Source organism: Magallana gigas, chromosome 4, assembly GCF_963853765.1.
Source record: "Magallana gigas chromosome 4, xbMagGiga1.1, whole genome shotgun sequence".
In the NCBI taxonomy this organism is placed as follows: Eukaryota; Metazoa; Mollusca; class Bivalvia; order Ostreida; family Ostreidae; genus Magallana; species Magallana gigas.
The window spans coordinates 2,825,211-2,852,681 of NC_088856.1; the positions used below are offsets into that span (position 1 = coordinate 2,825,211).

General features: G+C 36.3%; 1 protein-coding gene across 6 annotated transcripts; it reads right to left on the bottom strand.

The window, feature by feature from the left end:
• Positions 1–707: 707 nt before the first annotated feature.
• LOC105348422 (DNA ligase 1) lies at positions 708–27,443 on the bottom strand. 6 transcript variants are annotated; one of them, XM_034449069.2, is made up of 7 exons: positions 26,953–27,443; positions 24,536–24,580; positions 9,499–9,565; positions 8,344–8,469; positions 5,388–5,667; positions 4,932–5,085; positions 708–3,697 (listed from the first exon to the last, which is right to left on the bottom strand). In XM_034449069.2, exons 1-7 carry the CDS (start codon positions 27,136–27,138, stop codon positions 3,578–3,580), a joined length of 978 nt encoding a protein of 325 aa, XP_034304960.2. In that variant the 5' UTR covers positions 27,139–27,443; the 3' UTR covers positions 708–3,577. The 6 variants fall into 6 exon arrangements, with proteins under 6 accessions (XP_034304960.2, XP_034304961.2, XP_034304962.2 ...); XM_034449070.2 differs by lacking the exon at positions 24,536–24,580; XM_034449071.2 differs by lacking the exon at positions 8,344–8,469 and having other exon boundaries at positions 26,953–27,439.
• Positions 27,444–27,471: the final 28 nt, after the last annotated feature.

The window sequence follows — 27,471 nt, forward strand, 5'->3', positions numbered from 1 at the left end:
AGAAAAAAAGGCGTGTGTACACATAGTATTTAATTCTAATCCGCTCTGGCTTGCACTTCCAAGTTTCACTGAAAGTTTAACCAATGAAAACTATTGTTTAGGGCTAAAAGTCATTAATTAATGTTGGTTTTTTTTTGGTATTGAATGTAAATTTTGTGGATATATCTAAAAGGCTGCACGAAGACGAACCTTTTTTTTCCTGGCGAGTTCCTAAGTGACTAAATTATTTCGATTGAGCACTCGAAAACCTTTCCAATACTTTTGCAGTAACATTCATCTTCACTTGAAAGAAATGTGATTGTAACTCGCTGCACTGTCATAAATGGCCGACCTGGGGGAGGGGGTTTGAAGATTTTTCTGGATCCGTGCATGGATTATAAAATTTATTGTGGGTTGAAGTATGCTTCATACTTGCACGTTATCATTGCTCCTAAATCATGGCAAGGAACAAGACTCCACCCCAGATTTTGGGAGTATGGAATACACTCCTCGGCCGTGTGGTTCGAAATGAAAGATCCATGCCCAGATCAAAGAAATTCAACTGTATTAAATTGACGGGGTAAAGTTATGGATGACTGGTCTTGGACCCACCTTTGCAAGCAAAAATATCCATCTGACCCCAGAAAAATTCTGGATCCGCACATGTATTCTGATATCTTAACGACAAACTTATTCAGTATCCATACTTGCTTGAATAACGAAACAAATTAGAATTGAGTAACATTTAATAAATAATTCATATAGCATAATACAAAATTTTAAATGAGGTCATCAAGTAGTTCTATACAATTAATACTATTCAATCCAAGTTAAAACATAATATTCAAATTGGACATGAATTAAACCCTCTCTAAGCAGAAGAACACAACAGCAATGCAATTATTTCAGTCTCTCCAGTACAAAGTGTACTTATTAATCAGGTCCCATACACATATTACAGCTACTTTGGGTATTAAATGGACAAAAATCAATTTATGGCCCCAAAAGTTTCAAATATTGATCTTTAATCACAAATGGTCCATTTTGAATTTAAACCATGCTGAATTTAAGTACCGGTACACTTATTGCGATCTCTGGAAGGAAACTGGGGTAACGAAGAAAAAATAATACAGTTATTCTATTAAGTTTTTGTCTACATTTAAAATGTAAGGATAGCACCAACTGATGTGATATGTGTTTGGATTCTATCAGTTAAGCAATTAATACCAAAAATAAAATTTTGAATCGAGGGGTTTGTTTATTGTCATTGTAGTTTCTAAGAGTTGAGGAATCATCAAGAAATATAATTGCTAAATGTGCTTTCAAAGAGTTGGACACAATTTCATGAGGTGTTGGTCTAAATATAGCCCTATTGTGACCTTAAAATTATAATCTCTAATTGTCTCACCTATTTAGAAAATGAAAAAAGGTATTATATCTTTTTTGGATTCAATTTGTAAACTATCTGGCTTACAATGAAGTGAAGCAGGGCTTTGAATGAGCACTGTGCACAAAATTCTACATGAACTCTAATCAGAGGTTAAATCAAAGGAAAAAGAGTTTTTTTGATGAGCATAATTATCATGCATGTATACTTTTACCAGGGACAAAGGTCTAAAAAGAGGAGTTAATGCGCCCCAGATTGGTGTACCTAAAAATTATTTGGAGTTCCGGGGGTTCAAAGACCCTTTCTGCACCTAAATACTGTGTCGATAAGTCAAATGTCTGATAAAGAACACAATGACACTGATTATTGCCCCCCCCCCTTCCGATCCCCCTTCAAAAATCCCAAAGTTCATTTATTCTGGTTTTGATTGACCAACTAGGAGGGTATATAGCTAGGTTATATTTAGTTCAGGTGAATAAAGTTAATACCATCTCTTGTGTATTGGGGAAGACGTGTAAATAATGAATACATGTACATGTATATTAATATTGACTTATCACTTTAGGCCGTTTGGAATTAATTGCCCCCTGCCTTATTGAAATACCCCCCATAGATTAGATTTTGTGAGCCAAAAATAAAGAAAGTTTTGTTTATATATGGAGATTTTTATTTTTTACCAATTTTTAATTAGTTAAACTTCCAAGTTTGAAGAATAAAAATATTTTTACCTTCCTCCCTCTTGAGTCTGGAGGGAGCCCCAGGCGGCAATTCCAAACAAGCAATTTTTTAAGGATGACCATATAAGCTCTTAAATTTTAGAAAACGCTTTACTAGGATATTCATAATTCCAACACTTAAGTTTGTTTTCAAAAATAGTTTTGGTCAATTTTTTAAAGCATAAGAATTTGCTGTTTTAAATTATTGAAAGATTAAGTACATGTATTCATAACTGACTGCAGTTTGTTACATATACCAGTACAAGTGTTTATTTAAATCAAAACAATGTGCTAATCCTATCATATTCTTATATGCCTCTGAACACTCATTCAATCTAACAACAAGAAGAGGGAATCAACTACTGTAAAATGTAGAATATTTCCCTGTATCAAAAAGAAAACTGACCAAAAAATTTCACATCTAACGTAAACATAACAAATTTTTTAAAAAAAAGTGCAAGTATTACAGCAGTGTCATATGCTGCTGGTAAATACTTATTGAATGTCCGTCAAATTTTGATTGAAATTGCAAAAATTCTAAACAAAAAACAGAGAAGGATCAATATGGTGTGTTTTACTTCAAATGAGTACAACACAAAACAAGAAAAATTCTAGCTAATAGCACTGTTAAGTCATACGAAGAGGCAAACATTGAGATTTAGGTCTGTAATGCCTCATTTCAATATATAAAATACACAGCCATATGATGAAAATGATGTCATGTATGCATCAGTACACAATCTTCTCTCTAATACACATATATACCAAAACACACACAGAGCTAATAACGCATCTTTACGTCAATACACAAGCAAATGTTTAATACATGTCATAGACAGATCAAGGGAAGCCTGCTCACATTACAACATCTTGTGCGAGATAAATCTTGTGTTTTATGCACATATGATCTGACAACTAAGCCTTCACTCCATGGACTAGCCCATAAAAGGTGAAATTACTGCTCACACCAGTCACGTTGATATATAAAACTGCCGACTTTCTATTGATTACATGTACTTGAAAATCCCTGGGATCCTCCAAAAAAATTCACACGAATTTGTTATAATTAACAAAGATTGTCAATAAATTCCATGGGATCTTAAAAAATCTAAGGGATCGTAGGGGACTAGGACTATATTAAGATTGTATACGTAAAGCGGGAGAACCAAAATATAAGACTAAGACCCACATCATTATTTGACCAGGAAACAACAGGCAAGGTCTATCATTAGAATGCACTACAATTTTCCTGTAAAAATAATCCCATCATACACAAGTACTAGTGCTGGTTCCACATTTTATCTTCAGTTTCCCAAAAATAGTCAAATACCCTAATAGCTATGTCCACCAAGTGTTAGGCTACATTCACCTGGACATAACTGAATGACATCGCATAATAATCAATAAAAAATATATTCATATATCTGTATAAAAAAAATGTTGACATCATATTCTCTCAGTTGATGGATGAAGATGAGGGTGACCTGGATTTCTGCTAGACCTTCTTGTTGCCGGCCGTACCGTTGACGGACTTGCTGAGGATTTTGGATTGTATCCGTGAGAGTTCAGACTCCTTCTCCGCCTTTTCTTTGATTGGTTTCATTGAGTCTTCTTGCTGAAATTACAAAAAGAAGCGTGTTTCTCACGACCATAATTTCTTTTTTATTCCAGTAACATCAATGATAATTTTCTAGTAATCTAAGACAACTTGTATTAACTATTTGCCTCTACATTAACTCATGATTGACAGGAAAAAGACGCCCCAATGATTGATACGATATTGGCTTATATCCCCTCTTTATTGCCAATTTCTGTTGATGGTTCATGGAGGAGTTAACATGAACCGGGCCAGACAGATAAAGTTCCAAACAAGGAAGCTAGACTTGAGCAGTTTATACTCTCTCTGTGTTTCCGATCACTGGGTTATGTTACATGATAATATTGATTTAAATCAGTTCTAAAATTCCACAATGGCACACAATGCCAGCAATCAACTGAGAAACACTACTGCTCAGTTTAATCAAGGAGCAAATGAAAAGATTATTTCAAAATCAATTGTTTCTGAATTGAAAATGATTTTTTGTCTCTAAGGGAATTTGTGCTTAATCACACCCCTTAACCACTTTTCCCCCCTGGTTCTCGGCCTCCGAGTGACTAGCTAACACCATATTAGTCCCGATTTGGCGCAGTGCTAACCACGACAGTCATAATATTACATAATTCACTGTGCAACAATCGATTGGATTCTGCATTCCCCTGCTGTGAGACAATTGAACTGTTTTACAGACCAGCATGTCAATTAGTCATTAAGGTCCCCCTGTCCTTTGTTTTCTAGATTATTCTGTCTCTGCAGTGAGTGTGAACTTTAGCCAGGCTCCCATTAGACATTCAGATCCATGGATATCTGTCTGTTTAACTTGTTATTCATCAAAAATGTTGTTTTAGAACCATTACTCAGTTATATGCAAAATACAAGGTTCTGAATCAAACTCTCTGTGAATCATTGTGTTTTGGTACTGAAGTAGTTTTTTGCCACTTGATAAGCAAGGTGCTAAGTTTTACATTGGTAGACCAGCTAGATAGACCTTGGAATAAGTCCTTCCTCAGTAAAACTTTATAATTGTTATAAATTTTGAATTCAAATATGAAGTCTTGGACTTTACCAATTCTAATTGTATATGGTTTCCACAACTACTGGTAATTCTATTAAACTTAATTAAACCCACAAATGATAAATACCGCTAAATATACAAAATCTATTAGATTTTTACCCCTCTCACTGGTTAAACTTGTATCTTTCACATAATGGCTAAACTATTGAGACTGAAATGATCTCAATCTTTAATTACCTCTTTGAGCCGTGAAGCCTGCTGCTCCAGTTTCATTTCTAAACTGGTTCGCTTATTTGGTTTCTTTTGGGACTCCCACTCTTGGACGCGGTGCTTTTCTTTTACTTTTTCGAACACTTTGTTAAGCTCGGGTTTTTCCAGGACATTTTTACCCCTGAAATTATAGATGGTACAAAATGATAACAACAACACAGCATAATGCATTAAACAATGGTGAAGTCACTCATACAAATATTTAACTTTAATTCATTAATGTGACAACAATAAAAGAGTAAAAATCTAAATGTTTATTGTCTAATTAGTCTAAGAAGACATATGAAAAAAAAGACTATCAAACAGATCAACATTCTTCTCATTACAATAAACTTTTTTGGCAAATAAGAATCAGAAACTGGCATCTGTTAGTTTTGAAAGACACTTATTACAGAACATTCTGTTTTTGTACCATAAACCTACAATTTATAATTCAGTAGCAGCTCCTTGTGTACTGCCATCCTAGCGGGGGACGCTATACACGGATTAGCCAGCTTCTTGGGTTTTATGAGTAACTCGTCATTCCCAGGATCAGAAAGTCTTTTGTCTAGGTCTGAATTGGAGGATTTCCTTTCACGTAAAATCACTTTTTCTTGCAGAGAATGGGACAACATATCGATGGTGTTTTCCTTTTCCGTTGGCGCGTCGATCACGTCGTCATCCTGATAGTCCGGTTCTGGTTCAGGGAGATCGTAGCTGTCATCTGTAATGACAACACATCATCGCGTCAATAAAACTGTTCTAATCTGGCACACTAGGCTAGGAACACCTTTACCTTACAGTATTACAAAGTACAATTAATGAACACACAGGGTTATAGAGTCTGGCCTAAAACCCTTGAGACACGTTTCTACCTCACTGTAACATGAAGTACTATAAATGTACACACAGGGGGATAAATTCTCCATAAAAAGTCTAGGTGATAGGTTCATTAGGTCAAAGTTACAGAGGTCGATCAGGCAAACAGCTGAAATGAGCTGAAGTTAAAATTGTAAAACAACAGCTGTGTGAATTAACATAAATTGATTGTATCATACAAAAATGTTGAAATTGTTTTAGAAAATACTACATCACATGCAATATGAAGATGCGCATGCATAATTTAGTTTATGGATGTAAATTCAACATATTAGCATACATTACATGTAAAACAGCTTAAAGGTTACACTGAATGGTCAAGCCAGATATTAACAGACCATTAATTTAGGTCAGTTTATGAAGACGTATGCACATATCACAGTATCTAATGAAAGGAAATGTTAGAAACCAAATGTTCAACACAAAAGGTATAAAAGAGAAAATGAACTAGACAGCCTAAGAGACAATTAACTGTCCTTAAAAGATCTCCGTTTATTAAGTCACTGGTCCTCTAATCTCTTCTACTTGTAAAACCTCATCCTAATGGTAATTACCGGTACTGACTGAACAGACAATAGAGAGACAGCTTAGCTATACTGTGGAATCGTTAGAATTTGTAATGGATCAATTTTTGTGTCATGTGTAGCCCCCCCCCCCCCTTCCAAAAAAACCCAAATTTTGAAAGAGTCAGTTTTCTTTCTTGAACTAAAAACCGACACATCCAAGAAATTACATCCCCACAAATAAGCAAAAATCCCACAACTTACAAAAATTAGCCCCTGATTCCACAGTAATGTATAACGGTACTTATAACGTTGAAAGAAGGCATACTGTAAACAGTTAATAAATAGAGACAACCAGAATCATTGATTACTGATATGTTAAAAGTTCCAGTAGGCAAAAAAACATTACGACCAGTAAATCCAGGAGGAAACACTCGCTGATACATGACGCCCAGAAAAACAACATAGTCTTGAGGACCATATGCTGACTGAATTATAAAGAACTACAGATACACAGAGAGGAAAAGTACATGGAAATTGAATTAAAACAACACTTTTTGAATAAAAAGGTCAAAAAGTAAAGAAGAAATTGATACCTAGATCCAGAAAAAACAAGGGAGGGTTGTGCAGCACTCAAGAAGGTAGATAGCTTAGTCTAACAAAGGCCGCCTTGTTTAGAATGAACACAGTGGTTCATATGTAGTTGCTATCAAGAATCTGATCTTTTGAGGGACCTAGCGATCTGATAACAATATGCATGCATGTCACTGCATAAATGTGCCGGCTCAGCTCTCGATCCAACACCCATCTCTTTTGAAAATCTGTGAATTCACTTTGATAAAAAGAATTACTTATTCTGGGGTGATTTTGTTTTCGTAACACTTTTTCATACACTGTGTAAAAATCGCCACAATTTCTTTCTGTCCAAACTTGACTGATTTGACACTGCATTCTACAAATTTACTTAAGCAGAGACAAAAATTATATTTCATATCATATTAATAATAAAAATTGTAAATAAAAACTTGATTCAAGAAATTTCTTAACAAAAGTTCAAATTTTTCAAACACTTTAATGACTTGAAATTAATAGCCTTTCTAAAAACATAATCAACAAGGTCTATCTTGAAGAAAAACAAACAAATAATTCACATGCAGAAAGTGCATTGATTGATAAATTGCTGCACATAGCTGTATAACATGGTAAATAGATTCCCACTACAGCTGAACCTACATGATTAAACATTGTTTATACCTGTATGTCAATTAGTGTTTAGTAGTGTCAGGAAATGTTATTGAGTGCCCATAAATGTTTATCTGTACAAGAGAGAGAGGAATACTGAATGTATACTTCAGGAGACAAATGTTTACAATTGTTATTATAGTGCACCTGTACTGGTCCAGGCACTTTGGAGCTGATGATAACAACTTCAGGTATATACATGTATTTATATAGCATCAGCAAGTGTCTGATGACTGTTAGTCTTAGTAATGAATACATGTACAGCAAAACTCGGTTATAACGAAGTCACTAGGACCTAAGAAATTACTTCGTTATATCCGTAATTCGTTATAACCGTATAAGAAATTCATTAAATGTACATAGCTGGGGATCTAAGATGACTTCGTTATATCCGTAGATTCGCAGTATCCGTGTTCGTACTAAACGAGTTTTACTGTAGTTGTGACACTAGTGCTGTAAGAGACGGGTGCTTGCTAGTGCTTGATTCAGAAGACACTATCTCACACACACGTGTTACAAGAGACAAGACACTATCTCACACACGTGTTACAAGAGACAAGACACTTTCTCACACACACGAGTTACAAAAGACACTATCACACACACACGTGTTACAAGAGACACTATCACACACACACACGTGTTACAAGAGACACTATCACACACACACGTGTTACAAGAGACACTATCACACACACACGAGTTACAAGAGACAGATGCTAGCTAGTGCTTGATTCAGAAGACACTATCATACACTGCCTTTGGTAGGCGGCTACCTATTGAAACAATGCTGCTGATGATGTTGCTGAATTGCCGAAAGAACCGGCGCTGCTGTGGGCGGAGCCTCACCTCTTCCATGTCATCCTCATAGTCCGGAATCGGAGTATCCGGGGTCACGGGATCTTACAACAATCCAAGAAAAGACCATCATGCAAAAGACAGACCCCCAAAAACATGCAAAAACACAGGCACAATACAGAGACCATTTACAGATCAGACAGATTATAATTGTCATGCTATTGTTTATCTAACCACTTCATAAATTATTATCTTCATGAAACAATACATTTTCTGTTTTGTTATAACACAAAAAATTTCAATAGCTATAATTACAGTGTATTTGTGGTTTGTGTAAGTGTAAAGAATTTTTGAAGAAATGAATTTCAATGAAATTTTTTTTTTAGCTACGAAAAACCTTCAACTTTATCAGTGACCTTCACCCTTTCCTGAAGGTTGAATGCCCTTCCAATACAAATATCTAATTTTGGAACTTTATACAGCCTGCATAATCATTTTAGGATATAAGATTTTCTTTCTTGCAGATGCCCCCCAAGGACTAGAGATATTATATACCTGTTACCTGGAAATCCCCTCTACCCCTGGGACTATACACATATATGTTTCCTGGAGATGTCCCCAGCCCGGAGACTATACATGTAATATATGTTACCTGGAGATGCCCCTACCCTGAGACTATAGATATTATATATAAAGTTACCTGCAGGTGCCCCCATCCCTGGTGACTAATTAGATATTATATACATTTCCTGGAAGTGCCCCACCCCAGGGACTATAGAGATTCTATTTACATATGTATGTTACCTAGAGAGGCCCCACCCCAGGGACTATAGAGATTCTATTTACATATGTAGGTTACCTGGAGAGGCCCCACCCCAGGGACTATAGAGATTCTATTTACATATGTAATATGTTACCTAGAGAGGCCCCACCCCAGGGACTATAGAGATTCTATTTACATATATGTTACCTGGAGACACCCCACCCCAGGGACTATAGAGATTCTATTTACATATGTATGTTACCTGGAGACACCCCACCCCAGGGACTATAGAGATTCTATTTACATATGTATGTTACCTGGAGACACCCCACCCAAGGGACTATAGAGATTCTATTTACATATGTGTTACCTGGAGGTTTCATGCCCCCGCTCTTCTGCATCTCTTTCACCTCTGTCTGGGGCACAGCACTGGTGCTCTAAAAAACAACAAATTAAACACCATTTATAAGAATGTACTAGAAAGTGAGCAAAAAAACATGTAAATTGGTGGGAATGAGAGAACAGATAGGGATTCATTGACCCAAGGTAATGAGTGAATCCAGCCATGTCAGATACAGTGCATCTGGACTTTGATATCCTACCAGTCATGAATACACGGCTTGCAGAAATTTACAATCACTTTTTCCAGAGACCTCAAAAGTTAAACAATATGCAGTTGATACAATTGAGAATCAAAATTTGTATTCCAAAACATTAAATTTCATTCAACTCAAGTCCCAGTTATGAATGTCAGTCCCCTGAACTGTAACAAAGACCGTTAAATTGCTTGGTTCACGGGACCAAGTGCATGGACCAATCCAGCTTCAGCATTATCCATACAACCAGTAAATACAGCAATACACGTACATAGGTCCTCGGGACATTATATACTTGATGATAGAGTGAGCTATTTAAGTGATGAAACTATGATATCTTGCTCATTAAATTAATTGGACGGTCCCTTATCAAAAAGTGGAATCACAAGTACACATCGATGAGGAGTCAGATCATGTAGATACCCAGAGTCAGCACTGCCTCATATACATGTTTACGTTACACAGATGCTGCTTATATGGACTGCTTTACATTTAATGCAAGTTTTATTACTAACTTCAATTGGGAACCTACAGTGCCATCGGCTAATCATTGTAATTTTAAATTACATTCTGTTTGAAATAATGGTCCATAGGAATTATGTATACATTCAACATTGAGTGATACACACATATACATGTACAGGTGTTTAAAGGCTTAATACCATCTGTCATCATTTCACCCAATGCACAGACAGGAAAGTACTACATTGGTAGACACACCAGGTTCACAACTTATAGGTCATAATAAAATGAATCTCTCTTGCTCTTCCAAAACCAACATAGCATGGGACCTTTTAAAATATCTACAGGAACTAGGGTCCCATGGCGGGACACAGCACCAGGAAATTACCTGAATAAAAAACGACCAATTAACTGCAATAACAAGCAAGCTAGTCACTTGTTATTGCATCTATTACTGAGTTTGACATCAACAATTAAGGACCTGAATCAACCCTGCAGTCCCTGCTTCCCATTGTATTGTCTGCATATATATATGCAGAGCAATGCTGTTACGTTTAAATAAAACTGCATTAAGACAAATGAATGCTAAATGTAGACCAGTAAGCACTGAATGTATACACTAATAAACACTTTAAATAAACAGTTATTAACACTCACGCAAATTAATATACTAATAAACCACTAAAAAAATGTGCTAAACGTACAGTGATAAACACTGAATAAAGATTGATACCCTCACAGATAAACACTTCATGTAGACTGAAGAAACAAGAAAATAATTCTATTTATTTGCTTGATTGTATTTTGTTCTGGATATCCAAGTATTGTTCTACATATAAATGTTTAGAGACAAAGAGTTGATTATTTGACATTTCCCAAAGATCGTCAATTTCATTTCTTAGAAACTATTAATAAACCTCTTCAGGCAAATGTTCCGAGTGGTTTTAAAAAATAATAAATTACTAGGAAGTCTTTTAAGAGCTCTCAGTACATATGAAATAATATTTCCTTGGGTTTAATTAATTTGCTCCCAAAATGGAAAGAAAACAATTATACAAAACAAGAACTCACATAAATCTCACACTCCACATTTTCTATAATAATCAATATGATAGTTGTATGTTGTTATATTTACATTTCCAGTGTCTTTGCCTGTGATAACACTACGAATCAATTTTGTACTATATAACCCATAACAGCAAATGACGCCAAAGTGAGGCGCCAGTGGGGTTTGCTTACTTAACGAGGCCGAGTACAGAACAAGTATGCACGCTTTCGCGCAGCGTTTCATTTGGATTGTGACGTCATCTTTTTGCTTGGTTGACGCCATGGCGTGATAGTTTCAACTGCAGATATTCAGCAAAGTTTGTTGAAAATAGCTCGTTTGATGCGAAAAATTAATGTTATATTGTGGAATAAACATAAATGTCTCGAAGTATAAGTATATTTTGGCTCGGGTCGAAAACGTGAAGAGGGTTCAGCAAGCCTAGCCCTCTGTCACGTTTTCTTAACCCGCGTAAATATAGCTTATTTCATATATTTCAAGAAAGTAATTTATATTAATGACCCTTAATATGTGATATTATATGTCTTACTATTTAAATATGTCTCAATGTTTTAATAATACTATATAGATCACCTTTTCCGCCTTTGTCAAATAAAAAATAGCCATTATCTGACGAATCTGGGAAATTGGGCATACAAAAATCAACTTTGATAAGACCCCTGGAACAAACCAGGAGGTAAAAGTTTTTTTTTATTTGACCATTTGATGCCTTTTAGCAATAACTTTAATATGTAGAACAGAAAAAGAAATCCCTAGGGCAGAAGTATTAAAAAAATGTAAAAAATGTTCAAAATTGATACATTTCATGCAAAATCCCATAGGGGCCTATGTTAAAGATTAACACACTTTGAGATGACCCCCTAAACAAACGGTGTGGTAAATGTCGTATTTTCTAATCTTAAAATAATAATTATATCAGTAGAAATTCATGTAAAAAATTTCATCCAAAAATCTAGGGCAGAACAAATTAGACCCGGCCTCGTTAAATTTAAATATTTAATCGTACGATGTTATATACATATAAGTAATATTAAGGACGTGATCAAATCTATCATAAAGCCCTTGGGCTTTACTGGATTTGATCACGTCCCGACCAAAATTATCACCTCATAATACTCAAAGAATGATTCCTTATTCCTTATTTATTCCCTTCAAGACTCTTTTCATAAACTCCAAGACAAGTGAGGGCTTCAACCTTCACCTTTGACCCTTAACCTTAATCATTATAAGGTCAGTAACAGACCTTGTTAATCACTTTCTTAGCTAACTTTAGTTTGCTTCAAACAAGATTTGAACCCACAAGCACAAACATCCTGAACAATGAAAACAAAACATTGACACATAATACAAAATAACTAGCCCTGCATGGAGAGTGGGAATCTCGGGGATGACTTAACTCCAGTCACAAGCACATGTTGCAGTGCAGAGACCACCATTTTAAGGTCTAAAAGACATGGAAGCTATTCTTCTATGAATGCAAGGAAGTGGGAAGTGGGAAGGGAAAGATGCTACTATGCAATGATGTATCTTTAACAATTAAGAGGTAAATCTATCACATCATTTCCTGGTATCTCACACAAACTGTATACATGCAGGTGGAGTGTAAGATACCCCGTCAACATGATCTAAGATACCCCCTGATCACATTCACTGCTTGTAGTTGTATCAAATATCACCTTAACCATACAACACACAATTTAGGTGCACACTGCACTATACCATGATGACTGGGTACAGTATATTGATTATCTCATGCTCTTGATCTCCTGTGACATAAACAGTGAAATAACAAACCTGAGGCCCTATCTAAAAACAACATGATTATAATCACTTCGACTTTCCTGCATCAGCTCCGATAACCTCTGTAGTAAGAATGCAACAAAACTCCGTTTGTACCAGGGTATACCAAAACAAGAGACTGGATGAAGGAGTCGCACCAACAAAGCTCCCCCCTGACCATGCCTCCATACCTCTTACCCCAGAGAGTTGCAGTCCCTGCCAACAGCTATATCCCTCAGGCTGAGGATCGTGTTTATCCGTTTGAGTTAACAAACAGGAAGTAGCTCTCTAAGGACCACTTTACTGTGGCACCAAACAGTGTAACAATATCAAGTTTCCCTCCACAAGAATCCTTCACCAACAAAACACAAGATGGAGACACAATATTCAGGTCCAGGTAGAAGAGAAGAACTTCATGGCAGGTGAAATTCATCAGGTGTACACAGATTAATTCAGAGTCGTTCACCTGTGACTGGTATTTATCAATGAGCTTTACTATACCACAACATTCATTACCTGGTTAGAAATTTAAACCGTGAATACAAACACTGGTCAATAACAGCCCGCTGAATCCTGGCCCTGAAGCTTGAGCGTGCTTTCTGCTACTAGCTATCGAAGGCCTGTCTCCTCAAGCTCATTATGTCACATACCACATGTAAATTAGTTTTGGTATCTGTGTTTTTTTCACTGTTAAGTAACACATACTTAAAGGTCCAAGGTAACTGAACACAGGTGTGATGGGCCGTGTGTAATTAGGTCAATACCTGTGATCAATACACAAATGACAGAGACCACAACCGTGTCAAATATCAAGTCAACCTTACAGTCAAAGAGATTAAAAAGAGTAACGACAGTTGAATTGTAATTACTGAGATTTACATATAGGTAATTCAATGCCCTGTATTCCTTACAACTGTGGTGGGTTATGGCCCTTGAATCATACACAGACGGCTTCTAACAACAGAGGGCAATGCCTTACACAACTGGTCCATTGTGACACTACATCCGTGGTGTATGAAAAACTAGGCTCTTAAGCGGTTTAAAATCTATTCTTGAAATTAGATGCTGATTATAAACAATATACCACATCTAAAAATATCTTTACACATTTATACAGGTTGTAAAATGAAATGCAATGCATATAATGTGGTCCAACCCCCATTATACACTATAACTACGGGTATACATTGGTTAATGACAATTTTTAAAGTGTACATTATCAAGTTTGTTCCACAGTCAAATTATCCCCCTGGAGTCAAGTTAAAATGTCAAGGCTGGATTCAGCACTCATGATCAACAGATAAATTTGGGCAAAAACAGGCCCATTAGGATGTTTGTTCTGTTTTTCACAACTCCTCTTTAACTTTCAAAGAAAGATCATTTGAAAAGACATTAGTGACATTCAGAATACTAAACTGGTCACTTTGTCGTACCCACCTTGAACTGCTGAAGCGACCTGGATGTTCTAAGTCTCGCTGGGTGTGAGGGTACCACTGTGACTCCACTATAACTACTGAGGACAGTTCTGCTATAACTACCGTAGATAGGGCCGCTAGCTCCACTAACTACTGAAGTCACAGTCACTACATAACATGACTCTATCACAAGCCCCCTCCAAGTGCTTCCTTCCTAAATCTTACATTTTCAATCAGTCACAACAAATTCAAACAGATAAGATCTGATACAGCTTTAGTTATATTTCCCAGAAGCAAAACATAAAATGGGTTTTAAAATTGAACTCAGAAAGCATTTAGGATAACTCTTAATGTGTAAAATGTCACGTGTGTTGCTCCAAGAGATGAACTGCACCTGAATTTGTGTTTATACAAGCTAACAACATGCATCGGTAAATTTAATTTATTAGGTACGGTAAATCTATCAGTAAAATTCACAGATTAAACAGAGAAATATCCCACTGATTCTATCATCAATGATTACTGGTAATATTGAAGCTCTGAAGAGAGGCCGGGGTCATCTCATTGGTAAGAAGATATATCAGTGATGATGTTGATATTACGCCCCAGTAAAATCTAGAAAATTTCATCTCTTCCTATTCATAAATTCATTTTCATCATCAGATAATGATGTAAAGATAACATATTACTAAGTAATTCTATTACAGTATCTAAATCTGTATGACAATATGAATTCCTTGTCGTTAAAGTTTTAATGATTACTTGTGTTCGAATCATATCAAAAATCAATATGTAAACTACAAAGCACTCCGTGCACCTATAACAGCCAAAAAGACAGCTCCCTGGTGGAGGAAGTGACAGGATTATCCATCCTTCTGTCCATCTGTTGTGTAATGTATTTCCTTCCTGCTGACCGGTCAGGGCTGACCATTCATTCATCATCTCCTTCCCCCCATACCTAAGTCTGTGTAACACAAGTGTACATTCATTCATCAATGTTTCCCCATTACACCTAAGTCTATGTTATACATATTTACCGTTGGTTGACCGTACCCATTCATCAAAGTTTTTCCCTGTGTAAGCATGTATGTACCGGTAATACATGTACATGATTATAAATAGGGCTCATTTCATTCATCATCTCTATTGACCTCCATGATATAATACAGGCTCAAATAATGCAACGTATGACAACCTGGTTATATAGACACAGCTGACTCAACCACGATCAGTCACAGGCCTGAACGTGGCCTAGTGCAATGTAAAAATGTAAATGAATACACAGATATATCATGGAATGTAATTGTACATTAATGTGGGATTTGCTGAATGCATCCCTGCAAGACACTGTGAATTCTTCATTGCGAAAGCTTCACTGTAAACTCCTTACAAACAGCAATGGTAAACCTGATGAAATATTCAGTTAGAAACCCTCTCAGGGCTTGGAGGTTGCAGACACCCATTGTCAACTCACCCCCCCCCCCCCCCCCCTCCACCCCCATGGAAGGTGGACTTGATTGTGTACCTGTTGTATGTGACCAATACTAAGTTCTGAATAAACAACTACATGTAGTATAATACATAATTATAATTTAAGTAAGACTTTTACAGCAGCTAAACTTTCGATCCACATGTAGGTATACAGTCAGCCTTTAATGGATGCATATCATTCCTAATCCACAAATTTAGCCCTAATCCCCCTACAATCCTCCCATCATCAACACTAGGATTACTGACCGCTCAGTCTGATCTCTGGAGACTTCAGCTGTGACTCTCTGTCTCCCATCATTCATACAGCCTGACACAGTCTGTGGCAATGGTCCGTTAGGACAGGGAGGATGAGGCTAACAAGCATCATGATTTAAACGTACTAGACCAGAAACTGGAACACAGGCGATATAACCACCTGTTGTTTCATTGCATGCATGGTGTCAGGTCAATAATGAATTAATAAACCTCAAATAAACAAGTTTTGTATTTCTGAGACAGGTGTGCTCTGACATGAATGCATAATGAACAGACACCCTTTTATTCTCACTTGTTACATGTATAAGTTAAAGGACAAACAGATCGATCTTGAAACAGAAAGTTTTAAATACACAAAACTGCCTCATTAAGGTCAAGATCTAGTAAATGATTCCAGACTGTCTTTTTGGTGCTAGAGCCATTATGACGTCATAATTGACTTGATGAATCTTTTCCCGTATTTTACGGCTTTTAAGGAATTATGTAGCAAAAAAACCAATATTTTGACATTCTTTATTTAATCACGTGAAAAGTAATCCCGGTACTTATTTTCAATTTGACATCATTTTAAAGAGGAGGTCAAGAGCTTGTTTATTGCCGTTTTTGGAGAGACTGTAGGCATTCTAGATATATTTCATTAGTCAAAAATGGACAAAACTCTGAGATTTGTTACTTTTATCCTTCATATTTCATAGAAAATGGTTGTTTAAAACATGATTTTTCATTGTGTTTACCAAACATTTAAGCCCCGGTACACCCTATGAAACAAAGATATTGTTATGAAGCATCATTAAAAGAATTCATATCTTGAATTTCATAAACCTGTAGGCACCTTTCATTTACTAGATCTTGACCTTAATAATGACTACTATTGTTAAACTGTAACTAAACAATACTGTACATTTAGTAAATGTACTAATGTTACTCCCCAACTACTCCCGTCTCTATATTGTAACAGGACTTCTGAGAGGCAGTAGTAAAACTGTACCCCCTCCCCAAGTGACTACTGGAGAGAAAAAACCAGTGAGTGATGGCACACTGCTATCATCTACTGTTGTTGTTGCAGTGTTCTAATTGAAGAGATAATAGCCAAATGATTCAAGGCTTTCACTGATAACAGGGCTGTGTTCCTACTAGAGGGAAGAATTGGCCACTTAACCATTGGGCCTATCAGAGTCTATCATTAACAGGGGCCAATCAGAGGTCTAGAATGTCTATACACAGGGAGGAAGAAGTCAGAGGTTGTTATCTAAAACAAGCTCCACATCACTTAGATCTGGCTGATAAAGGTGGTATCAACAGCCCAATCAAACTGCGATTAATCACGGGATAAACGCAGCTACAGGTGACAGAGGTATTGTCTTATCCACCGACTGTGGGAACATTCCTAAAGAGCTTAATTCAAGGGAGACCACTCTAGACAACTTCAGATTAAGAGGCTCAGATAGAATTGGGAGGGGGGGGGCATTAAAAATGTACATATCTGTCCACAGGCACTAAAAGTTAACGAAAATTCAGTACGTCCATGGACAAACTATATTTTCACTTTTTTTCCCAGGACCCTTATACAACTGCATAGCAATCAATTTTAAGCACTAGTGTCTTGAATCTTGATACTACATGTATTGTAGTATAACAACAGAATTTATTTATTTACTTGAAGCAGCCGATCTGTCAGTGGCTGACCACACAGTTACAAATATATTACAGGACGTGGGAGAAATAGCACAGGAAAGTGTCAATGAATGAGCTTTGAAATACTTCAATCTTAACTGCTCCCTAGCTCATCGTTCATTCATATGCAATATATGTGGAAGAGAATTTCCTCCAAAAAAAAAAGGAATATGAGAACAAAATTAGTCATGACACCTTATTGCTTCCCATGAATCATTTGGCATACATTATTAACATGATAGACAATTTTGATGAATAAGTGCCATAGATACACAGTAAGAGACAGGTAAATCCTGGGAAGATCAGTGGTGATTGAAATAGACGGAGACCGACCGAGCACCTGTAATCTGAGCTACATGCTAAAACTCCCCACCTCCAATCTCACAACTAGGAACACCTATCTGGTAAATCCTCAGGAGATCATGTGACAGACTACTACCAAACAGCACCATCCCCCATCCCTCCTTCCCCCCATCAGTCAGTCAGGGACAGGTAAATCTAGAGGAAATCCAAACCCTCGCCCCCCCCCCCCCCCCCCCCCCCCCACAAGCCAGCTGTTAGCTTGGAGGTTTTGTAAACACGGATCCAGGCTTCCTTTTACACCGGCAGGTTTTGTGTCAATCTGTACTTTATATCGATTCCACTGACAGGAGAAAAAAATCAGTGAGCTCCCCATAAACCACAAGACTCTTGTGAGGGTGAAATCAATAAACATTTCCTTTAGTTCTACACAATAAACTGTTACAATGTTTAATAGGGGGAGGGGGAAATGTGGTATAAAGGAATTTAGTTGTGTTAGTGTTGCAGTTATTTTAATCAATCTACATACACAAAGAGATGAATTTGGATCACACAAGAAGAACGGACAAACATATGCTGACCTTGAATAATGTTATAATTAATTCGTTTTGATAATTAAAATAAAGAAAGGAAGTTGTATTATTATAATTGGATTGTTCCTGTTAGCCTGTTAATGAATGATTCTGTAGAACAAAGTACACGAAGGCACACAACAGGCATAACTCTTTACTCCCGTATCCCGCATAAACATGGCACATCTGAGCAGGATATTCCGCATTCAAACTCTCTCTTTCTGCTTAAATCCAAAGACATACAGTGTACAATACAGGATACAAAAAGCTAACCAAATTCAAAGACATTGCTTCAATATTCAGAGAGGTAACCAAATACAGAGAGCATATCTTATATACATATATATCAACAGTTACTGTTTAAAAAAACTTGTGAAGTAAACTGACAACATTCAAATGTCATCAATTTCTATATCCTGATCTAAAAACTTCTAAGGTGTACCGCAATCATTATATTGTGATCAACACTGACCTTGACTTTCACCTTGACCCCTACTCTGACTTGACTCTGAACTTGACCCCAAGTCGAAGTAGTGCTGCCTGAATTTCAGACACAGGCTAGTAAGAGTTCATTATAGTGGTAAATTGATTACAGTTGAGTAATTGAGTTATCTGAGCCATGTATAAGTAATGGTTTGTTAGGCATCGCTGCCCCTGAGGGTCTCCATAATGGGAAAAAGGAAGGGAACTTAATTCTTGGAAAAAATAACTTCATTTTAAGTCCACTCAATTAAAACCAGCCAAGCAGTGTCAGAAAATTGTTACCAGCTTTATGCTAGTCAAGTCATAATTTGATTACATATTTATCAGTGCCCAGTTGCCCTAATGCTCTTTCATGAACAATATAGGTAGGAGATGTATAGTACCTGTGATCGACCACGAATGACCTTGCCCTTGACACGACCTCCGCCGATTGACACAATGTTAAGGTTCCCAGCTTGAATCATGGTTACTGTGGGTAACTGTTCACTCACGTAATAAAACAATAACTCCTTTTAATGTTCACAGTATTCTGTTCCCTCTACATGACTTCAGTGAAATTCAAAGAAGTAACCAGATCCAAACAGGGCGTCCAGCTCGGACAAACAGTAATTGATTGTGTCCTGTTTGAAATGTTCAGAAATTAATATGTCAACAGGCTGTCAGTAGGTTTACACAGTCAATTTACTGCTTGTTTTCCTACGGCCAAGTATATATACCCTTCGTGCCAGTCTATATCGCGAGAGGTAAAATGGTTATCTGCCCAACCTGAGGACTACTATATACACTGCTAGCAAATTCATATACCTGTTCTTATCTTTGTCAACCTGCAGGTACTAGAACATTTAACGAGATAGAATTAAATTTCCAAAGATAAAGAATTAAACATCTGAGACGCGTCCTGTACGGTTAAAACAAGACCCACATTAATGTTTATGTTTAATATTAGCAGAAAAAACATAATCGCGCATGCTGTCCACAATTTGATTTCACACTGCTCCGAGTTTGGTATTCCCTTTAATCACTGTGACTTATTGTGTATCCACTTTATCCAGAATAAATAGTACAAATACCAATACTTCTTTTAACAATTCGTCGGCATCTAGAAAATTGATATACGGTCCATTATAGATGCTTGAGTTCACGTCAAGTATTTGGGATATTCAGAAACAAGCTTTAATTTGATATGGTACCTGCGTTTTAAAATTCCTCCTTTAAATGTAGAATGTACATGTAAATATAAACATCCATTCATCAAGCTTTGTAATTAATCGACGCACATGAAAAAATCCACGTCACATTAGTTACAATCATGAAGACAAGCGCTTCAGTCTGTCACAATTCTATCGTCTTAATACAGGGGGAAAAAATCAATTTAAACATTTCAGTCCCTCAACAACAAATATCCACATGTGTATCCTCCATCTAAAGAAACAGGACTACTCAACTTTTTCCCCTCCATATTAAGCTACGTAAAACCACAGGCATCTCACAACCACATTGTGTAGCCTCTGCGATTGTCAAAATTAAACTTCACCCCCAAAAAAGGATATATTTTCTGACAAAAGATTCCTCATGTGCACACTGAAGAAAAATTTTCGGCGGGAACACATCTTTAATTAGCATGCCCTCCAGGTATAAAAAAAATCTGGTGACATCTGCTAAATATTATAATGTGATTTCAGGTAAAACTTGAAGGTCAGGGGAAGTCACTCTTTAGATAATGACTTAACAAATAACAGCAAATGACTGTTGTAATGTGCTTGTAAATTATGCAGGGAGTGGACTTTTACCAGAAAACAAATGTCAACACATAATAACTCTATCATTGATATTTCTACATTGAATAATTAATGAAATGTTTCCTTTATTAAATATAAATGCTGTTGTAAATGGTTATTCAAAAATATTTCAATATTTTATCGAGTTCTTGATGTAATTTTATATACTGGTGTATATGAAATTGTTCAATGATAATTCTTGGAGAGAGAGCAGGATTAACCTAGGATTTGTCATGATGACAACACTTAGAATAGATGAGTTTGTGTATTCAAAACCAAAAGAGGAGGAACATACCAAGTTTGACAATTATAAAAGTTTCAAACGATAATATATTCAGGTATACTGTGCCCTGACCTTATGACATTTACACAAAGCAGGGTATAACTGATGACCTTATACAGTAAAACTCGTTTAGTACAAACACGGATATTGCGAATTCACGGAATCGGATATAGCAAAGTCATCTTGGATCCCCAGCTATGTAAATTTAATGAATTTCTTATACGGTTATAACAAATTAATTTCTTAGGTGGCCAGTGACTTCGTTATGGACGAGTATTGCTGTATGTTGAAAGGTTCAAGGGCATTCATTCTACAGAAATTTCTCAGAACACTTGATATTTTAAAATTATGAAATAAGCATACAGTGAATGCAAAATCATAATGTTTCATTTATTACCTATTTTATAAATTGTACGTAACTCCCAGGTGATTATAAAGTAACCAAACTTCGAGAGGTTCCAGATTTTTATAAAAATCAGGTGATCCAGACCACCCTTACATCAATTACAAAAACCATCTCCATGACAACAAAACAAGAGGTATCAGACAACCATAGCAAAAGAAACAAACCCATGGCAGACATAGAATTAGAAAGCAACACGGAGGGTAATGGAGGTCAAGTTAAAGTTCTTCACTCAATTATCTCCTTAACATGCGTAAAAAATTAAACCTCAGATATTCTTACACCCCTTCTCTGAAACACGTACACTCTCTTTTACCGGGAGTTATATATTTATTTATTCACCAATCAAGGGCCCTCAGGGGGCATATACATTAAAAAAAAAAATCATAATTATACCAAATAATGAATGAAATAATAGCTCACAATGTCCAGGTTCATATTACAGGCAACAATATGCAAAATGATTCATTAATACAATGAAATATATGTATGGGATTTACGCATTTAACTGTGTGAAATAATGCGTGAACACAACAGCTATCCAGAAACAAAGTGGCCTGAAAACAGAGAGTACCAAGGGACGGTGCTTGCACAGTCGATTAGACTGGTCTATTTGTACTCAAAGTGTATAAGTAAACTTCAAAATAAAGAACCTATCTTTCTCTCTCACTCTATGACTATCTCTCTCTCTCAAATTCTCTCTCTTTCACTCTTTACCAAATGGATCTTTTTGAACTGCAATAAAAACCAGGATAATTAAGACACCCTGCATGCTTCACCTCTGTGGCTTCTCTACATGTTTGTGTTGAGTCCCCTCTTCTGTAAACCTTGCCTCCAGAGAGTTTACCTCTGTTCCGTCCCATCTGGAGGCTTAAGATGAAGAAGCCCCGCAGAAAATTTCATAAAAATATAAACTATCACTTCCTCCCAGATGAACCCTTTCATAAGACAAGACAAGGGTTGAAGTGAAACCGCCTGCTGAGGCAATTAAAAAAAAAGAAAGTTTTATGCATGCTTCATGTTAACAGGAGAAGCTCAACTGTTTTTTGTAGAATTGGGGAAAAAACCTATTTAATACAACTGGAAAGGAGCAGGATTACGCCTCTCCAAAACTCCTCTACGTGACATGCTATTTATTTTAAAACCACTTACCAACATGTCATGTTATATTACTTTTATCTGACTTGATGCATTAGTGCAATATACTTCATTTGTGAAAAAAAGAGACAAATATTTGAGATCTCTCTAAAATATACAGTTTTATTGAAGACATCACAAGCCTAATTCTTCGTCCGTCAACTCTCATCTTAAATATTTCTTATACCCAGTACGCCATCAACATTCCATATATCGAGGTCATTATAATTACATATTATTGTGTTTTATCTCCCGCGGCAGACTTCAACATTTTTTCTGTCTCCCCAAACTCCTGAACCATTTGAAGTAACAACTTGAATTTGACTTTGTACACAATACCTGACAAGATCTGTTGACATATATATTAACCTTATCCCAATTCTCTGCTGAAGAGTGCCTAATACAAACACTGCCTCCTTTTTGTGGTATCTCAAACTTCCTTGCCAGTTGGTTGGGTAAACATGCTCTAACCTAAACACCCAACCACCAAACCATCCTGTCAGGCTGACCCAAATTGTGCACCCTTTCTATCCAATTACATCGATATCATTGAGATGCTCACCATCTCCATGGGCCCTAACGTAAAGGTTTATGTTCTGACCTTAACCTTGGAATTAGAAACTAGTTCAAGGTTACTACACACACTTTTCTCATGGTTCTTCTTTGGTTGCAGTAATAACTATTTTTGACAAAGGAGAATTTATCGGAAACATCTTCACAAGAATATACCAGTATCCCTTGACTGGACAATCACTTCAAGGTCACTGAACTGTAATCCATGAAGTATGAGCCACATAGGGCAAAGACGATGATAATGCTTAAGGTACTTAGGATTGAACTTTTTTTTAAACTTTGACTCTTAATCAAAAGGTTTGTTGGAGGTTGCTGCATATTTTTTTTTTAATGGCAAGAACCTAGTAATTACATGTACCAACAAGTTGTTAGATACATGAATATCATATATAATATGACACAATAAAAAATATGTTCAAACCATCTTTTACTCAAAGGCACTGTAGGGTAGAAGTTTGAGCAGTCCAATATTTCTCATATTAACATTAGGAATCAAGTTTTCCTGTTTAAATTCTCTACGTCCTTGAAGAAAAAATTACTGTACTAAATAAACAGATTATTTTTTTTACGGTACATGAAAATTCTAACAACAGAATAACCTGATGTATACACGGTAGTGAAAATGAAAACTTCAAGATATGAATAGAAACTATTAGGTCCTATCATAGAGACCACTGGAGAGGAAGACTTTTCCTTGCACTTCAAATCATCTTGAAATAAATACTGTCTCTGAGATGTCAAAAACAACTAGCCTAGATAAATCTGAAGAAGCCGAGACCGTCCAATACCACAAAGATTTCTACCAGGGCTAAATATTTGCTACTCCCCTTTTTAAAAAATACTGATTTTCCCAACTTTGTCTAAATATGAAGAAGAGAAATTTTGATACTATGTAGGAAAACTGTATTTTAATATCATTATTATATTATAATAGAGTAAGAAATTAATAATGAAATGGAAAGATTGAATATTAAGAAATAAATTAATTTTGCCTGTATTTTTTATTATTGGAACACATGATGCTGTATTGTAATAATTATCCAAAGATTATACAACAGAAACATGCATGGGTCTGGGGGAAGGGGGAATCAGGGTTATACAGAGATAATACATTACAAAAGAAATCTGAATGATACTCACACCATGTTGATTAGCCCCCCACTGCTCTATCACTCTCTCCTCATACTACAAAACAAAAAAATTATCATTGCTTTATTTTGTTATCTTTAGTATAAATACCCGGTAGTTGATTTTTGTACTTTCAAAATTTCTATGCCCCCCCCTTTTTAACTGATTGTGAGACTGTTTTATACACAACAATTTGTGGAGGTTCTTAATGGTGTCTTATGACATGTTGTAAAAAAGTAAAACACCATAACAATCAATGGGTAAACACTGGTGAATGCAGGTTGATCACAAGTTCAGAACAATTCAGTCTGTTTCATTGACATGTAATAAATCCTTCAAAGCGACGGCCCTTACAATTTCTCAAGTCTGCACTCCTCACACTCGCAGATTTTCCTTTACATTAGTACAATTTAAAAGAAAAATATAATGGGGAAAAAAGAAAATAAAGTTACGCTAATTGTTTGACGTATGGTTACAAAATACAGGAGGCTGTGATGATCTTATGAAGCCATCCACCATCGGAACAAGAGGGTGACACATGAAAACTTAACCGTCCCTGGTACATTTGGAATTAGAATAATTAGGACTTGTAGTTGTATAAATAGCTGTTCATTGTTCTCATCGACTGAATAAATAACAGTGTGTGTGGTCAGTTTAAGAGGTAATTTTAAATGTTTAATATAAGTCCTGGTGTCATATGAAAACGCTTGATGCATTGGCATAACATATAGTAGTACGTACATGGGACGAAAATAAATTAAGTACTAATATTTGTCGTACGAACGACCTTTCATACATCAGTGTTTTTCTTTCAGCTTTATGATTACTTTACTTGACCATCATTACTGCCAAGGATAACTAAAACTTCACTAAGGTGACAATTCTACAACTCAAAAAGAGGAAACTCAATAGGAAACCAAATCAAACTATAGTAGATGTTACAAGATCATTATTTACCAAATATCTTCGTCTCAGAAGAATATTTAAATTGTTATCATTTGTCGAATGCTTCAGGTTTTAACTACAAAAGGTTATTTAAAGTGTCCTATAAATTGTTCACTGATATTAATCTCATATCCTATTCCTATCCATACACACATCGCTATTCAGTGAATTTTGCCAAGCAGCAAATTAGTAATGTACTTCAGTCCAAAACATTTCTTGTAAGGTGAGTGGCAAGTTTATCAGAAGACAAAAAATTATCATGAAAGAAATGGGGACATTTTTTTGATATATGGACAAGAAATTAATGTAATTTGTTTAATATCAAATTTCGACATGTTCAAAATAATCTCTATGTTAACCAAAAAAAATACAGTAAAAAGTTTCGCACAATGTTAATGCGCTGTGAAATGAAATGGCATTGTACACATTAAGGATAAGACTAAACAGAAATATAAAGTGGTGTTGTGGGTCTTGAGTTTGAGCCTAACACTTCAAACTACACTTACATTTAAGACCAAACACTATAAACAATCACTTAGTACCTGAAAATAAGGAAATTGAAAATAATCCCAGCCCCAAAAAACCAAAAGAACTTTCAAGGAAATTACCCCTCATATCTTACTCTTTAGAGGAAACTGAATGTTAAAAATATTTGACAAATTAACAGTTCTGGAAATCAGGAATGTGGGGATTAAATATTATATCCCTATGCACAATAATATCTCCTGTGGATAGAGCATTTTGTTTAGAGATATCTGTGTGTCCCAGGCCCAGCAGTATTTTACTATTTCCTGTTCACACTAATCCCCTCTCCATGAGGATGTAAAGTTATTGGGATCTGGTATTCCCTCCTCACTGTTTAGACAGATGCGAGAAAAAATTATCAAACTTAAATTGAAGTAATATTGGAAACACATCTACGTACAACGTACAACTCATGAAACATAACAGTGTTAACATTAGACTATTTTACACATGCTTTTAGTAGTCTAGTAAATAGTCAAGTACCGTATACAAATTCAAGACACCCCCCCCTACAAAAAATAATAATAATACAAGCTTCCAACCTTTATTCAACCCGGTATGCCCCCTCCACACCCCCCCCCCCCCCCAAATACATAAGATTTCAAGCCCTGTTCATATTTCACACACAAAAATATAGGTGTTTATGGTCTCGGCTTTACAGCTCTGACTATTCCTAGTGTCCGGTTTGTCACCAATGGTCACTGTCTAGTGTGTAGGCTAACTCAGTGGTATCAAGGTGTATCAATTACCTGTACTGAGCAATAAATATCACTGACGGCCTGGCTACTGTCAGTCAGGTGATAAAATTCTCAGGAGAATCATCTAACTCATGCATTTTGGACATGGGTTGGTATACAGAGAGAGAGAGAGAGAGAGAGAGAGAGAGAGAGAGAGAGAGAGAGAGAGAGAGAGAGAGAGAGAGAGAGAGAGATTAGTTTTATTTAATTAAATTGACAAACCTTCATATACTTTGAGGGGACATATCCCACACAGCTATCCTTCAGAGCCCTTGCTCCCCACCACTCCGAACTATTTCTGTGACAGTCATAAATTTCAAATTTATCACCTTTATCAAAACTAAGAATGTTTTCCGAGCCTTCCCCTTGGGGGGCTTCAAATGCAGACACTGCAAAATATACCTCCATTCAAACCGCTCTACACGGCATAGCGTTCACATGTTGAATGAACAATTTCCTTGTGCCGTCTCTGTTTATGATAACAACGTGGATCACGGAGTTATTCCCCTTGTCGATGCCATTAGCCGCGCTGCATTTCGTAGAAACATTTCTGGCCATGCAAATGTTCAACTTCTTGTTGAATTGCAGACATCTACGGTCCTATTAGAAGTTTGTGTTAAATGTTCATTGCTCCGTTATGGAGATCAGCTGTCTAGCATTGTGGAGCATGGCTGCGCGGCCGGTGCCACTTTCACTCCTCCTGGTAATGTACTTTCAGATTGATCAATGAAGGAAAACGCA